Source organism: Ochotona curzoniae, unplaced genomic scaffold, assembly GCF_017591425.1.
Source record: "Ochotona curzoniae isolate NIBS_2020 unplaced genomic scaffold, NIBS_Ocur_1.0 contig_66, whole genome shotgun sequence".
NCBI classification, from domain to species: Eukaryota; Metazoa; Chordata; class Mammalia; order Lagomorpha; family Ochotonidae; genus Ochotona; species Ochotona curzoniae.
The window spans coordinates 21,240,018-21,256,882 of NW_024466512.1; the positions used below are offsets into that span (position 1 = coordinate 21,240,018).

Consider the following 16,865-nt stretch of genomic DNA (forward strand, 5'->3'; position numbering starts at 1 on the left):
ATTTTCATGCTCTCCAGTAGAAGTGGAGGGAGGTGCCCACTATTTCCCTACTAGGTCCTCTCTCACTCCCAGATCATGCACTCACCAGGTATTTCTGCAGTTTGGCTTTACAGAATTAATCCACCAGTGTCAACATCTGCCAGCTGATGCTGCTGCAAAGCCTCACCAACCCTCACCCACTCTGATTTATGTTTGCACAAGTTGAGACAGTCAGATCAGCCTGGGTTTTCCTTGATCTAGCTTACATGAGGCCTTCAGGTGTTGTAGCCCTGCCTGGTCTGGTCTGCCCCCATCCCAACTCAATGTCTCCAGTGGGATTGGTGATCCAGCAGGGGGCCCTCCACTTTCCCCCTACCAGCTTTGTCCCGCCCAGCAGGACAGTCAACGGGGGTCGCAACCAACCTAGGAGAGAATGAAGGGGACAAGAGACACTGAGAATGGACAGCAAGACAGGATGTCTGATCAAGCTGTCAGTTTATTGATTTTAATTGAGGGTTTTTATATTCTTCAGTAACTAAGGCTCAGGGAGGAAAGGAGGAACTGGGACGCAAGCCATGGTCTCAAGACCGATTGTTCTTGAGCAGCTACCATATCAACAATAGTAACCAGCATATCAACAATAGCATAGGTAATCAGTGACAAGATGTCGGCAGGTACAGCATAAATCACATTCTGAAACAGTTGCTAGAAACAATTGAAGCTAAGCGTGTGATTAGCTTCATAACCTCTTTCCCAAGCATCTAGCCAGCTGGGGGTTTTCCACTGGCCCATAGTTTTATATTCAGAATGGCTTCAGTGTGGCTCTAGTACACGGCTCCTGACACAGCTTTGCCCCTCCCTCCCTCGTTCTCACTTGTGCTGGTTGGGTGCTATGGCCCAGTCTGGCATGGGCTGCCTCGCCTTGGCATTTGCCAGTGGATGCTGTAGCCTGGGCCGGCTTGACTCTCCCAATTCAGCTGATGCTGGTGAGGGTTACAGCTTAGCTAAGCCCAGTAGGCCCCAAGTCCCAGCCATAATGTACTGGTATATGTTCTGACCAAACCTGGCCTGACCCCGACCCACACTGTATTCTGGTGCTTGGATTTGCCAACGGGCTGTGTGCTTGTTCTAAATTACTTTTTCCAAAACTTTTAGACTTTAGTGTCATCTTTTTCTTTGTCTAATCTTGCAGGGCTGAGTCCTAGAGAAATGATGTGGTTGCTTCCTTGTTATTTACATTACCTTGTGTAACATACCTGAGAGTTGGATGAGGATGTAGGTGTTTCTGGTATGGTTCAATGTTTAATGATTCTCTTTTCCAGAACCTGATGGAGAGTTTGGATTCATTGCTTTGTGCAGAAGGTTCTGAAAGTCTAAAGAGTTTATGTCTGAAACTTCTCCTTTGCTTAGTGACTGTAAGTGACCTCTCTGTATGTTTACTAAGGTTGTTAACTGACAGCAGTGGCTAGTTTATTCAAATACTTGAACCCCAAGTTAGAAGGGAGAAGAGAGAAAAGAAGAAAAAAAAGCTCTTGATTATGATATTGCATCAACCCTTTGTTTCTGAATGTATACAAGGGTGTTGCATGGACTTGTGTATTCTCCAAGTGGCTCTTGGGAGTGACTGCTGACTTTTTCAGCCTTCAGGCTACGTGCTGTTTGTCACTTTGGGACAAAAATGTTGTCTTCAAGGTTGTCAGATTGGCCCTTCTCCTAAATCTCATTTGGAAATGGTTTTATTTGTGAATAATTTTGTTCAGGTTTTGATTTCATAACAAGGGATTGGCTGGCCTGTATTTTCTACTTTCTAGTGGGAGGAGGGTGGTATATTATGCATTTACTTCTTGTGGTTCTTTTGCCATACTGCTTCTTGAAGACTGCTGGATTGATTTAGAAATCGGCACCTATCTGAGGAATAGAACCCAAGAAGTTGTGAAGTAAATGCTTGTGTGAAGACATCAAAGTGACAGCAAGTTCAAAGTTTTAGGAAGCTTCTTTCTTTTTTTTTTTTTTTAATTTTGAAAAATTTATTGGTTTAATATGAGAAGAGCAATGTGCGGGACACAGAAATAGAGATACTGATCTGCTGTTTCACTTCCCAAATGCTCACAAATAGCTGGGTCACGCTGGAGCTGGAAGCCTGGAGCCAGGAAGTTAATCCAGGCCTCTGGCTTGAATGGGTGGAACTCAAGTACTGGAGCAGTTGCAGCCTCCTGTCAGGTAGTGCATTAGGAGACTAGAACTGTGGACGGAGCCAGAACCTCCACCCTGGCGCTCTGAGAGAAGATGCCAGTATCCCAAGCCATGTCTTAACCTCAAGGCGAGGGAAATTTTAATTTGTTGATTTTTTATTCAATGTTTGGTGCCTTTGGGGTACTTATGAAAGTGCTAAGTACTCGTAGTTTGTTCTTTTTTTCTTACTTTTTTTTTTTAAATTTATTTAATTTTATTGGGAAGGCAGATAGACAGAGAGGAAGATCTTCGTCCATTGATTCACTCCCCAAGTGGCTACAATGGCTAGAGCTGAGCTGATTGAAGCCAGGAGCCAGGAGCTTCTTTCAGATATCCCATGCCTATGCAGGGTCCCAAGACTTTGGGCCGTCCTTGACTGCTTTTCCAGGGCACAAGCAGGGAGCTGGATGGGAAGCAGGGCCACCAGGATTAGAACCGGTGCCCATAGCAGATCCTGGCATGTGCAAGGTGAGGACTTTAGCCGCTAGGCTTCCGAACTGGTCTCTGGTAGTTTCTTCTAAATATTTCTGTTCCTTTTAGATGCTAGGCTAGGAGATACACATGAGATAATCAGAGTGTTAGCAGACTTAGCAGACTTTAAAAGGCCTGATTATTGCTTCCAGGTGACAGATAACATCAGCCAGAATACTATCTTGGAATATGTAATGATCAACAGCATATTTGAAGCAATTTTACAGGTAAGGCAATTTTCTTGTTAATGTTTTTTTCCGATGGCTATATTACCTCCTCAGATTTTATTGGTCTGTTTTTCCCAAGAACCAGGAATTAGAATTCATGTATTTCTGGTTTTTCTTACAGATCCTCTCCCACCCCCCAAGTCGTAGAGAGCATGGGTATGATGCTGTTGTCCTCTTGGCTTTGTTGGTGAATTATAGGAAATATGAGGTAAGGAGACTCCTCAATGGAAAGTTGTTGCTTTGTATAATCTTCCTGCCCAAGGTGACTCCTAAAGGGCTTTGTTTAATTTACAAGACATGTTCTTAATAAATGATAAAAAGTTTTTTTTTAAAGATTTGTTTTATTTTTATTGAAAAGGAAGATATACAGAGAGGAGGAGAGACAGAGGGGAAGATCTTCTGACCGATGATTCCCCAGGTGCTGCAACAATTGGAGCTGAGCCAATCCATAGCCAGAAACTAGGAGCTTCTTCTGGGTATCCCATGGGAGTGCAGGGTCCTAAGGTTTTGGGCTGTCCTCCACTGTTTTCCCAGGCCACAAGCAGGGAGCTGGATGGGAAGCAAGGCCACCGGGACCAGAACCAGTGCCCACATGGGATCCTGGCACGTTCATGGCAAGGACTTTAGCCACTAGGCCACTGTGCTGGGCCTTATAAACCAAATTCTTACAGTCCTTTCCAGAATGCATAGTGCAGTGAGGATGTAGCATTATTGAAAGGAATCCTGTAGAACAGCTTTTAGCTAAACAAAGGAAGTCGTACCCATTAATGTCATGTTCCCAAACGTAGCTTGTTAGAATTACCCAGGAAGTACTTAGAAAGCAGAGATTCTTGGGTTGGGGATTTGGCACAGCAGCTAGGATGTGACTTACAGTGACTGCCTCCTGTAGTGTGATGTGTGTGTTTTAAGTCCCACTGATGTTCCCAATTCCAGTTTCTTGATAATGCAAAGTAACTCTGAATCCCGAACACCCACATAGGAGACTCAGATTGCATTCCAAGCTCCTGGCTTTTGCCAGCACCAGCTCTGTCTGTTTTAGGCACTTTGGAGTGAAGGAGCAGATAGAGGAATTTCTATTTCTGTCTCTGTTTCTCATCCTCTCAAATAAATAAATAAATGAAAAAAAATAGTCTCAGCTTTTAACTCTGGACACACCATGCTGAATCAGAATCTTTTGGCAGGGATAGGGATAAGAATCTCTTTTATTAAATTTTTTTACTAAATGTTGCAGAAGTTTTTATTCAGTTTTATTTACAAGGCAGACACACACACTGTCACACACACACACACACACACACACACACACACACACACACACACACACACACACACACACACACATCTTTCATCTGGTGTTTCACTCTTCGAATGCCTGTAGGGTCCCAGGTTGGATCAGGACGGAGCTAGGAGTTTGAAGCCCAATCTGGTTTCCCACATTGAATGGCAGAGACCCAAATACTCGAACATCACCAGCTGCTTCCTAGGTTGCTCATCAGCAGACAGCTGGAACAAAGTCTTGGCACATTTGGTATGTAACCTGTGCCAAATGGTAGCTCCTGTTTTATTATCTTTTTTTTTTCTTTTCTTTTTTTTTTTGTTATCTTTTTTAAAATCCCTGTTTGAGTATGATGAATAGTAGAATTGGAAACCAAACACCTGGTGTATTTATTTTGAAAAATAGGGTTTTTATTTTGAAAGGCAGATTTTACAGAGGGAAGAAGACAAAGAGATCATGTATTCACTGGTTCACTCCCCAAAAGGTTCAAAGGCCAAAGCTGGGATCCAGTACCCTCTTTCAGGTCTTCCATATGGGTACAAGATCTTGGGCCATTCTCCTTTGCTTTCCCAGACCCTAAACAGGGAGCTGGTTCAGAAGCGGAGCAGCTGGGACACAAACCAGTGCCCATGTAGAGGCCTAGCTTTCTACATTATGGTGTTGACCCTTAGCATATGTATTTGATTTTCCTCAAAAAGTGAAGGAAATGGCCCCAGCAGACAGAGGAGAAAGAAAAACAAAGTTTAGTCTCACCCACCTTACTCTGTATCTGAACCTCCCCACCTTGATCATAGGCCCACATGGACTTACTTCACTTTCATCTATGTAAACAATATTGAAAAGAAAATAAAAGATTAAAAAAAATGTAAAAGAAGGGTAGACCATGATCTTACTGGAGGATCGCGTCAAGGCATGGGAAACATTTGGCACTGAATTCTGGGTACTGTCAGTAGTTTAGTGAGCTCAGAAGTAAGGCATTGCGTTGAGACAACCTGACTTTCTTTATTTAGTGAGTGTCAGTGCTTTGAGAAGTGCGTTAGCTGAGCAAAGGATTTTCTTTTCTGAGCTCCTGGAGCTTTACTTACTGATATTTGGTGCAGTTCCTAGCATGGCTTTGCTTGGCCAAGTTAATGGTGAGGAGTAACACGGAATCTGGAGCTTATTCTTGGGCAAGAATTGGAAGAAGGAAAGGCTGTGAGAAAGGGACACTCAAGGAGAAATTGGAATATGGGAAACAGTATTAATGTGCTATATATACCAAGAGTTGTTCATTTTTTTCTTCTTTTTTAAAAGGAATTTATTTATTTGAAAGTCAGAATTAGAAAGAGGAGGGGAGAGGCAGAGAGAAATACGTTCTATCTGCTGATTTACTCCCCAGATGATATCAGTGGCCAGGACTAGGTAAGGCCAAAGCCAGAAGTTTCTTTTGGCTCTCCCACAAAAGTAGAGGGGACCCAAATGCTTGGGTCGTCTTCCACTGGTTTCCCAGGCTATTAGCAGGGAGCTGGATTGGAAGTGGAGTAGTCAGGACTGAGGCTCATGCCCATTTAGGATGCCCATGATTCCAAGGCAGCAGCTTTGCCCACTCTACCACACTGCTGTCCTGAGTTGATCACTTTGATTGGGAGAAATTGATGAATGGTGGGTAGAGCTAATAAATATGTAATTTATCACTGACACCTGTTTTACTGGTGATCTGGAGGAGGCTGGCGGGATAGCCATTATAATCTGTCATGTGTAATAGCCTCTGGGGCCTTATTACAACAGCTAGAAAAATAGCTGAGGAAAAATGCTGAGGATAGTTTAAGAGAGTTGAGTTATATGTGACAGGAAAGCGCCATCATCAGTAATGAATTTTTTTGGAGCATTCAGCTGGAAGTAGGCCACTTGGAGGCAATAACTTGGGTTCTGTAAATGTGAATTGAACCCTAGTTTAGCTCAGTAGGGCTCTCTGAAATGTCAACCTGAAAAATTGAACATGGCCAAGGAACTGGAGAAAATTATGTATCTGGAGTGAGGCACGCATCTCTAGTCTGTCAGAAGCCCTCAGAAGAATTAATATAGTGGGTGAAGGTGAGCTGACAGGCATAATTTATGTGGATTTTGCAGCTTTTGATATAAGTCATTCCCCAGAAACCATTAGGGAAGCCTAGTGACCATAAGCAAGAAGTTTTTTTGGTAGGAACATGAGGAATTTCAGTTATACATAGTAAAAACCCAAAAGGTGCTGGAATTCTGTGCAAACTAATATGGGAAGTGTGTAAGGGTTAGCTACCTCCATAATCAGTTTGTGATCAATATGGAAAGTTTATAATTCCCAGAAAGAGGCAGAGGCTCTAGAGAGGGTGGGTGTCCAGCTAAGCACAAAGCGTGCAAATCAGGTATTGAACTTAAGCATTAGAACCAATTTGAGTTAGCATCATAGTATAGTGGATAAAACTACCACCTGCAATGCCAGCATCCTAGATGGGCACTGGTTCAAGTCCTGGGTGCTGTACTTCCAGTCCAGCTCCTGGGTAATCCACCTTGTAAAACAGCAGAAGATGGCTCAAGTGTCTGGGCCCCTACACCCATGAGAGAGACCTGAAAGGAGCTCCTGGCTTTGGCCTGGCGCAACCAAAGAGTGGACGGATCTCTCTTCTTTTCTGTAACTGTGATTTTCAAACAAATAAAATAAATCTTTAAAAAATGATGAAAAAGGGCCCGGCGCAGTGGCGCAAGTGGTTAAGGTCCTCACATTGCACGCCTGGGATCCCATATGGCCGCCGGTTCTATCCCTGCAGCCCCGCTTCCCTTCCAGCTCCCTGCCTGTGGCCCGGGAAAGCAGTCAAGGACGGCCCAAAGCTTTGGCACCCTGCACCCGTGTGGGAGACCCGGAAGAGGCTCCTGGCTTCAGACTGGCATAGCATCGGCCGTTGCGCTCACTTGGGGAGTGAATCATCGGACGGAAGATCTTCCTCTCTGTCTCTCCTCTCTGTATATCTGCCTTTCCAATAGAATAAAAATAAATCTTTAAAAAAAAATGATGAAAAAAATGTTGGGCCTGGCACGATAGCGTAATGGTTAAGGTCCTCGCCTTGAACGCTCCAGGATCCCATACGGGTGCCAGTTCTAATCCCAGCAGCTCCACTTCCCATCCAGCTCCCTGCTTGTGCCCTGGGAAAGCAGTAGTGGAGGACAGCCCAAAGCTTTGGGACCCTGCACCCGCATGGGAGACCCGGAAAGAAGTTCCTGGCTCCTGGCTTCAGATTGGCGCAGCACTGGCCATTGCGGTCACTTGGGGAGTGAATGATCAGATGGAAGATCTTCCTCTCTGTCTCTCCTCCTCTCTGTACATCGGCCTTTCCAATAAAATAAATAAATCTTTTAAAAAAAGATGTTATGTAGTCAATAAATAGTTCTTCCTTTTCAGATAATGCGCTATATTTTAGTCATTTCATCTAAGCAGATAGAGAAGTCTTGAGAAGCAATGAAAAAGAGAAAAAGCACAGCTTAAAAGAGCAGACAAAGAAAAGTGATCCAGTAAAGGCTTTCCACATTTATAATGATTTTGTTTGGTAGGTATGAAGTAGATTGCTTTTAGTTTTAAATAGTGGCCAGCACTACAGATGTGTCGAGTTGTCCAGTGGCATAGAAGTTGTCACAGCAGCAAGATTTAGCCTTCCAGGTTGGTCAAATGGGAATATAGTGACTCAAACCCCACCTACTCAATTTCCCAGAAATTGCAGAATTGTTACATGACTCTCTCTTTCTCTCTCAGTGAACCTTTCTCAGGTGTAGTTTATGTGTTTCGTTTCATTTAGGCCTTAAGCTTAATGAAAAGGAAGAAAGTATCGCCATTTTACAGATGTGGAAATTGAAACTCATTTTCATGAAGCTGCCCAACTTGTCACGCTAAATAGAGGAGCTAGAGCTCAAACCTCTGCTTTTAGCCCCTTACCTTTCTGATTGTCTGCTGAAGTGTATTCTGTATTAGTCATCAGGATGAGCTGTATTATGGTCTACCTTTGAGAAGATGAGTGACTTTCCAGAATTATACCAAGAGATGTAGATGTCTTTTCCCCGTGTTGCTCTCATTATGGTGATGTCTCTGGGTTAACTGACTGCTGATGTTCTCTTCCAAGGAGCTGCTTCATTGGTCCTGTCTGCAGCTTGTATCAGCACAATTTGACTTTGGGTTATAGGAACGTGTTGAGAACTTTGACTGTCAAATCTAGGAACAAGCAGAGTGGGTTCTGTCTCATTGAGTAGAGGGTATAAATTATACGCGTTTGGGTTATTAAAAAGCAAGTCTATCTGTTTTCCTGTTCTCCATTGACATGCAAAAGGGGCCCTCAGAAACTTGATTAAATGAAGTCTGTGTGGGGGGCTAGCCTTTCAGTTAAGTCTTCTAGTTTCTTAGTAATGAGTTTTCCTGGTAGTTGTAAAACTGCCAATTTGAGAACTATTGTTGCTTCCCTCCCTTGGGTTAGAATTGGTGCCTGATCTCATATGGGATCTTTCCTCACATCCTTTGGGTATGATGCTTTCAAGGTGAGTAGTAGGTCGTTGGTTCTCATTCCACTTGTAAAAGATGATCCAGTTACTTAATGAGTTTAGAATATATGTCCATTTCCATATGCTACCTAGCTGAGAACGGGTCTGGAAAAATTCACGGAATCTTCCACTGTAGGAGATGGGACAATCATTAAATCCCAGGTCCTGACCAGATTGTTGTTTAGGTAATTAAATTTTTTTTTCCCTTTCCCCCTGCAGTGTTATGTGGGCATTAGATTTCCATAAATGGCCTCTCTGGCTGTTAGGCAGCTGCCTCTTCCCACCCCCAAGGTGGCTTTATTTTATGGGTGGGTGAATCAGTCCTTGCATATAGTTTGTGGAATGGTTAGGGAGCCTTTGGGATGAGAATGTAAGTTAGCAACTTATAAATGTGTGCCTGATGGCAAAGCAGCCTTTATGTTTCCCCAAAGATAGTCCTCCCTGTGGGCCTGGTAGGGTAGCACAAAGTGAGTTTTACAGAGTGTTCACTTACTTTTTAGAAACAAGTAAGAGGGAAAAATGGGAAAGCAGGTAGATACAGGCCTGAACTCATTTAGCTTCGTGGAGATGCAGATAGAACAGAACTAGGGGTGTGTGTGTGTGTGTGTGTGTGTGTGTGTGTGTGATGTGAACTTGGTGAATGCCCATACACATCAAGAGAGACTTACTGGACATGAGAGAGAAAATGGGGGGGAGCACTCAGGAGAGATTTCGCCTGGGTATCAGGAACTTCGCTATAAACAGAGGGCCATCTAGAAACATTTTTGTTAACACTTTGTTAAATTCCTCATGGACTTTCTTACTTAAGGTCACACTTACCTTGACTTTCTTCTTTTGTTTAACAGTCTGTGAATCCTTATATTGTGAAGCTGTCTATTGTGGATGATGAGGCCACACTTAATGTGAGTATCTGGACACATGAGGTTTGCCAATGCTTACCTATGCTCAGTGGTTTGACTTTCATTGGACATTTAGAACAGAGAGCACAGAGCTATTGTGTTGATTTTACTGGGCTACAAAGAGTGAGTTGATATTTCTTCTGAGAGCATAAGTGCAACTGTCTTATTGAATTCTTACCATCAGTCTAGGAAGGTTTGAGGGGTGCATTTTCTTGCTAATTGTCAAAGTAGTTGGTGTTATTTCATGTTGTAGTCTGCTGAGTTTGATTTTTTTTTCTATAAAGTCACTAAGTTCCATATTCCAAGAATAAGAAAACTTAGCTGACTAAATGATTGCAAAGACCTTGTCGAACTAGCTAGGCAGTATTTATAGCCAACTTGGTGAAGCTGAAACATACCAGAATGATATATTTCTGCTATATATTTTCTTGAATGTTTGGGATGTAACGTATGATCTCTGGATATAGAGGGGAAGAAGATGACTGGCTGTCTGGCTTTTTGCCTTTTAGTTCCTACCTCTTCTCTTCTGATTTTACTTTGGAGGAAAAGGCACGCATTACTCATCCTGGTGGCCTTCGGTGATCTTTGGGCTATGTGCTTTCCAGTTCCTGGGAGCGTTGATAAGTCACCATAGCTTGTTTTGATGCTTCTTCCCTTCACACTTTCTGTTTGCTGTGGACTCTGTGCTCTCATTTAGCATGAGACTCACCAACTGTTATTGTGGCTAGTTTGGAGACAGAAGAGAGCTTTTTGTTTCAAGATTTTAACTCAAGCCTTTCCTTTTGAGATGAAAATGATGCTTGTAAAATCACCATTAATCTGAGTTGGTCCCCTTTGCCCTTGCTACTGAATTTTAATTGTATACAGGACCATTAAGTAAGACAATTTGATGAGAAAAATCTTCCCAAAGAAGTTCCTTTTGATACTTTGACCATGCCCCTCAGAATTGCCATGGTTGTTGCCAACTTCTAGGCAGTGATTCTTGGACATAAACCGTGGACGTGTAAATTGTGTTCTCCTTGGCCCAATCACAGCATTTCCCCAACAGCCCCCCAAAAACTGCTTGCTTATCTCACCTGTGCTACCTTTTCTCTTCCAGGGCATGGGACTTGTGATTGCTCAGGCTTTATCTGAATACAACAGGTATGTCCATCTTTTTTGAAGGGAAGGGCTTGATTTTTTTTTAAACAAGAAGTTTATTTAAACAACAGGGTACTTCACTTGAAGGAGAAAACTATCTAGGATTCATTTTTTTTAAGAGTAATTTACCACTACTTAAGACATGTAGCCCTACATGTAACAGCTACGTACAAAAAAGTTATAAAATTGTCCTTGGTTTTACAATGATAAATGAAAAACATTAAAATTCTCCAATCAAAGTATGCAAGGATTTTTATGTTGTTGGGTTTTTGTTAAAACAGTGGGAGCAAAATAACTTACTGGAATATAAAGATAAGAGCTGAATGAGCATGCCACAATGGAGAACGGGCATTGTCACGGAACCAGTACATCTCCCCTCTCCATCTCCATCTGATGTCAATCAGACATACCATTAGCCATTTAGTAAGAAAAAAAGAAAACAAAGAGAAAGAAAAAATGCAATATGATTGTGCACATACACCAGTTACTTTATGTACAATAAAGGAACGGGGGAAGCGAACAATGAAAGAATAGAGAAACCATACTGTAGTAGTCAGTGATGGAACCCAGTTGCCGTTTCTAATTGAGAATGTGTGCTTGGTCTGTGAGAAAAGTTGTGAAGGAAAGCAGCAGGTTCCCCTTAGTAGACACCTCCTGTCTGCTGCTGGAACACATCCATTGCAGGTGTATCTGATTCGTTGATTGGCTGTCCATCAAATCAGAATCTGATCTGCCTCATTGACAAACGCTGTCGTTCGCAATAAGCTTTCATTGGTTTACTAAGTGGGATATGCCTTTTACTTTTAAATTGCATGTCAGAACCATCCTGCCCCACCACCTTCAAATTAATATGATTATTGTTCTCGGTCTTGACTCCTTCCATTTGCCTTGGCAACTTCGAAGAAGCCATCTACCAGCAGGAACTCACAGCAAGGTTCCAAACAAGCCAGCCTTTCCTCTCTCCAGTAAAGTTCCACCTCCTGTTGGAGGAAGGCTGTCGGCTCTGTACAGTGTATACGGGGAAGGGTTTAATTTTCAGTTGAATTGGTTGAGTAGGGAACTGGTTTGTTGGAGTTCTTGGGTGGAGTTCTCTTGCCCAGTCTAAGTCTTTAGGAGTATAGCTGTGAGTCACTGTGTTTGCTCTAGGTTGGCTTGATGGCTTTAGCACGATTGCTTTAAAAACTGAGGGAGTATAACTACCAGGTTAGTGTTCATCTTCAGTCTAAGCAGTTAAGTGATTTCTGATTGGTATTTCATTACAGATATTGCATAACACTTAAACCAGTTTTCCATCTATAAACAGGCTCGTTCAGTTAGTGTGTTATACAGGTATAACCATGCATGGTCAGAATGTCATTTTCTGGAGTCGGGGACTCTTGAGACTTCCTTGCTCTGATTACCTGGAATGTCAAGGACAAAAACTTGATAAATAATCCTCAAGTTGAATTTAGCTCCTTTTTTTCAGGCAGTATAAAGATAAAGAAGAAGAGCACCAGAGTGGTTTCTTTTCTGCTTTAACAAACATGGTAAGTCCCACCTGTTTGTTTTCCTTTCCCCTCCTTGCTCTGAAATAAGATCTGCTGGGGCAGGTGAATCAGGGTTTGGAAGTTCAACTGGTGGGGACAAGGCAGGATGAGGGGAGAAAGATTTTCCCCTCATGATGTCATGGGCACCGAATCTCCTCTAGTAAATGCCAAAGCCAAATGAGATGAGGGAAAGGAAAGTTTTGATTTCTGTGGGGCTGAATTGTTTCTTCAAGTTACTGGATCAATTGAAGAATGAAGAAAAGTTCTGTTAAGCCAGCTTTTGCTTCTTCAAGCACTGAGCCTGTGGAACCCAGAATGGGAGGGGTTAAGCTTCAATCCAAAGGAACCTATGGGTTCCTTTGCTGTATGCTATGGCCATTTGGTCCCCAATAGTTGGTCTTGGAGTTTAAGGCTTGTTCAAGTGCCTCTAAGCCATTCTTCCAAACACTTAAGATCTGGGCTGAGAGGGCCAAGGGTTAGGAAGTTATTGGTTCAGTTGACAAGACTACAGGGCAAGGTTGAAGATTTTCTACACTGGAAGTTTTAGCATTTTGGGCCTGATGCTGTGGGACATTTTTTTTTTTTTTTAAGATTTACTGTTCATTAGTAAGCAAGATTTACTATTAGTAAGATTTAAAATTAGTAAGATTTACTATTCACTAGTCAGAGTTAGAGAGGAGACAGAAGAGAGTGAAATTGAGAGAAATCTTCCATCTAGGAGTCACTCCTCCAGAACAAAGTGATCCAGGCTGGGCCAGGCCAAGCCAGGGGTCAGGAGCATCTTCTGGGTCTTCCACTTGGGTGGCAGGAGTCCAGGGACTTGGGCCATTCTCTGTTGCTTTTCCCGGTACCTTAGCAGGGAGCTGGATGAGAAGTGGAGCTGCTGGTACACAAACTGGTACTCTTAGGATGCTAGTCCTACAGGCAGCAGCATAGTGCACTTTGCACAAGCCCTAAGGACTAATATTTTTTTTCAAAGATGCATTTGTTTTTATTTCAAAGGCTGAGTTACTGAGAGAAGGAGAGGCAGATCTTTCATCTGTTGGTTTACTGCCCAAGTGGTCACAGCAGCTTGAGCTAGGCTGGTCTGAAACCAGGAACCTGGAGCTTCTTCTGAGTCTCCTGTGTGGGTGTCAAGACCCAAGGTCTTGGACCGTTGCTGGTGCGTCCTTAGGCCATTTTCAGGGGACAGGATCAGAAGTGAAGCAGCTGGGACTTGAACCAGTGCCAGTATGAGATGCTGGCACTGCAGGTGGAGACTTAAATTAGTATGCCATGGTGCCACTCCTCCCTCCCCCTAACTAGTTCTTAAGAGAAAAATCTGAGAAGTCCTAGAATCTAGGCAGAAGAATCTAGGATGTCTTCTTGGACATTAGTGACCAAATTATCTGCCCTAGGCCAGGAGAGCTTTTGAATTTATCGCAAGAGACAGCCCCAACTCTCCTTAGCACTTTTTGTCCCATGTGTCATTATACTTTTTTCAGTTTTCAGAGCTCACTCCCAGGAAAGGACCTGATTAATTTTAACCCTGAACCATACCCAGTGTAGTTTTTCTGAGGGTAGAGAAGTATGAGTTTCGCATTGATGCTTCATTAAATGAGTTAGAATTATATTGCTACCAGAGGAAAGATTTATCAGACCATTAAAGCTTCTGTTGCATAACTTTGGGCATCAGTGAGCAGGTGGAAAAGATATTTTTTAGGAAGGAGAGCACCTTCCTTGATCTGATACCACACGTGTTAAAAAGTGGCATATCCACTTACTAATTTGCTTACTTGGATAAGGATACAAACTAAAGTTTTTGTAATCTGAAGGGAAGAGATAGACCTCTGTGGTCTGAGACCATAGTATACCCGTGCAGACAGCTCCGTCTGTTTTCTGTGGCATTCTTCCCGAGTTAATTCACAACCACAAGTGACTTCCAAGAGAGATGCAGTGAGGATGTGCTCATTGAGTTTGCTTATCATCAGAGTAAGGGAACTTCAAACTGAAATGAAAACTGGATGAAAAGTACTGGGATTTTTGCTTTTGGGCCTTCAAGGGAAGTTGAATTAGTAGGGTTCTTCTGATTTTCTTCATTACTCTATGAGTCTTGTAAAGACTTTCACAGGGTAGTTTTTGGTATGAGGTTGGTGGGGCAGAATTAACAGTTCCTGTGCCGGAAGCAGGGATGAAAGGCACAGGAGCACCTCATGCTCTGTGCTGTAGGTCTGCAATGCCCGTTTTCTCCACAGGTGGGCAGCATGTTCATAGCAGACGCCCATGAGAAAATCTCCGTGCAGTAAGTGCCTGACGTACTTGGGTGGGAATCTGACTTCACTGTGGGCTGAGCCCCTGGATATAAGAGTTTGAAACATTACCTCTTGCTAATTATTTTCCCTCCGTTTATTAAATATTTCTTTGGGTTTAATTTAAAAAAATTTTTTTTTTATTTTGACAATCTTTACAAATGGTCAAGGGCTATAGGAAAGTGGGTAAGACTATTGTTTCTACATCCTCCTCCTCCTCCTCATCATTATTATTTTTCTGTATTTGGGATAAAGGGAGAGAGAAAGGGAGAAGCCCCCCCAGCCTTCCCCGTCCCAGGTTCCCGATGTGGGGCATGCTCCGAGGATCCTGCTCAAGTGGTTTTGATAATTCAACAGTTCTGAATTGCTGCCAGTTTCGCCATACCAAGCACGATGAAATCACTGCAGAATCCACTGGTTGACATATCCACCTTAAGTCTTCATTTGCTCAGATTTTCACTGCCAACACAGTGAAAAAAAAAAAAACCTTTAGAAGTCTTTTCCTTTATCTTACATGTATAGACTTCATGAAGCCAAAAAACTGTTAGCACCTCCACTGGAAAGAAACAAAGAGGGCTGAGTACCTAAACCAGCTGAGGAGTTAACAACATTAGGGGTGGAAAAGTGAGGTGGGATAGTAGGTGAAGTAGATAAGAACTGATCTTCAGGAATTACAATTAATGCCTCAATATATGTATGTATATATTAAAGATTTATTTATTTGAAAGAATTACAGAGATTCCAGGAGAGACACGGTGACAGAGAGACCCTCATCTGCTACTTTACTCCTCAGAGGGTTGTAGCGGCTAGCCCTGGGTCAGACGGAAGCCATGAGCTCCATCTGGGTCTCCCATGTGGTGGCAGTCACGCACTTAGGCCATCTTCCATTGCTTTTCCCAGGCTACTCACAGGGAGCTGGACCAGAAGTGGAACAGTTGGGATACAAACTTGCACCCATACGGGATGTCTACATTGCAGGCAGTAGCATTACTCCATATGGCTACTGACCTCTACATTCTTTTGCCTTAAGATTTATTTATTTTTAAAGTCAGAGCTGCAGAAATGGAGAGGGAAGGAGAGAGGAAGGGAATGAAGGAGAGAGAGAGAAGAGAGAGAATCTTTCATTTGCCAGTTCATTCCCCAGGTGGCTTTAATGGCCAGGGCCAGCCATGTCTCCCATGTGGATGGCAAGGTCCAAACACTTGGGCTATCTTTTGCTGCTCTTTCAGGCCATTAGCAGGGAGCTGGATCAAAAGTGGAGCAGCTAGGACACAAACTAGTGCCCATATAAGAGGCCAGCATCATAGATGGTAGCATCTGTTGTTCCATAATGCAGCACCTCCCCACCAGCTCAATATGCTTATGTATATGGAGCGTTAGGAACCCAAAGGGCTAGATAAGTCAGATAGAATTATATCCTGATGTTTAACTTGTGTTCACTCTAAGTCACTGCAATTTATTCTCTTTTTCTTTAGAACCAATGAGGCTATTCTTCTAGCACTTTATGAAGCAGTTCATTTAAATCGCAACTTCATCACAGTTCTAGCTCAGGTTGGTTATATTAAAAATCCTAATTCTTTCTTTCCTTGAATTTTATATAGATATATTCCTTTGAAAAGCCCATCTGGGAGGTTCAGTTTGGCACATGGGAGACACTGAGTTGTAAGTTGTCCGTAATAGTGGCTTTAATGTTCTGGCTACCTGCATGAAGCTCTTGGAGTACTTTGAGTATTTATAAGTGAAGTTGTGCCTCACAGTGAGTGTTTTGAAAGAGCATACAGTAAGAACTTACTATTTTTTTTTTCTTTTTTATTGTTGTTAACATTGTATTATGTGATACAGTTTTATAGGCACTGGGGATTCCCCCCACCCCTCCCATACCCCTCCCCCCATGGTGGATTCCTCCACCTTGTTGCATAACCACAGTTCAAGTTCAGTTGAGATTCGTTCCTTGCAAACACATATCTAGCATAAAGTCCAGCGTCTTATTGTCCAGATAAGTTCAGTGGCCTCTTGGGGAGACCTTCTCTAGTCTGAAGATAGGGCTAACAGAGTAAAGATCCGGTCAGTTAAAAGCCCCAACAAAACCTCAGTATCAATATACAACATTATGGAATTAATTGACATAGTATTGGGTAAACAATATGTTGAAAATAATGCGAGTTCCATTCTTCGAAACATCTGGGTTGAGACAGTATCAATGACAGGTTCAAAAAATGACCAACAACCAAACAAAAATTACAAGTTAAATCAGGGCAAACATGTGGTATCTAATCTTTTGGGATTCGCTC

The 16,865-nt window shown here is 42.7% G+C and overlaps 1 protein-coding gene and 1 pseudogene across 4 annotated transcripts in view; one reads left to right on the forward strand and one right to left on the reverse strand.

Moving 5' to 3' along the window:
• The window catches only part of ARMH3 (armadillo like helical domain containing 3), a 186,506-nt gene that overhangs the window by 31,737 nt on the left and 137,904 nt on the right, over positions 1–16,865 (forward strand). For all 4 annotated transcript variants that reach the window (XM_040992253.1, XM_040992251.1, XM_040992250.1 and 1 more), the window contains 8 exons: positions 1,302–1,394; positions 2,835–2,909; positions 3,031–3,117; positions 9,567–9,623; positions 10,720–10,763; positions 12,226–12,286; positions 14,521–14,567; positions 16,050–16,125. In XM_040992253.1, coding sequence (XP_040848187.1) covers positions 1,302–1,394; positions 2,835–2,909; positions 3,031–3,117; positions 9,567–9,623; positions 10,720–10,763; positions 12,226–12,286; positions 14,521–14,567; positions 16,050–16,125 — 540 coding nt within the window. The remainder of the gene's footprint in view (positions 1–1,301; positions 1,395–2,834; positions 2,910–3,030; positions 3,118–9,566; positions 9,624–10,719; positions 10,764–12,225; positions 12,287–14,520; positions 14,568–16,049; positions 16,126–16,865) is intronic.
• Positions 11,401–11,670, reverse strand: LOC121164217 (annotated as a pseudogene).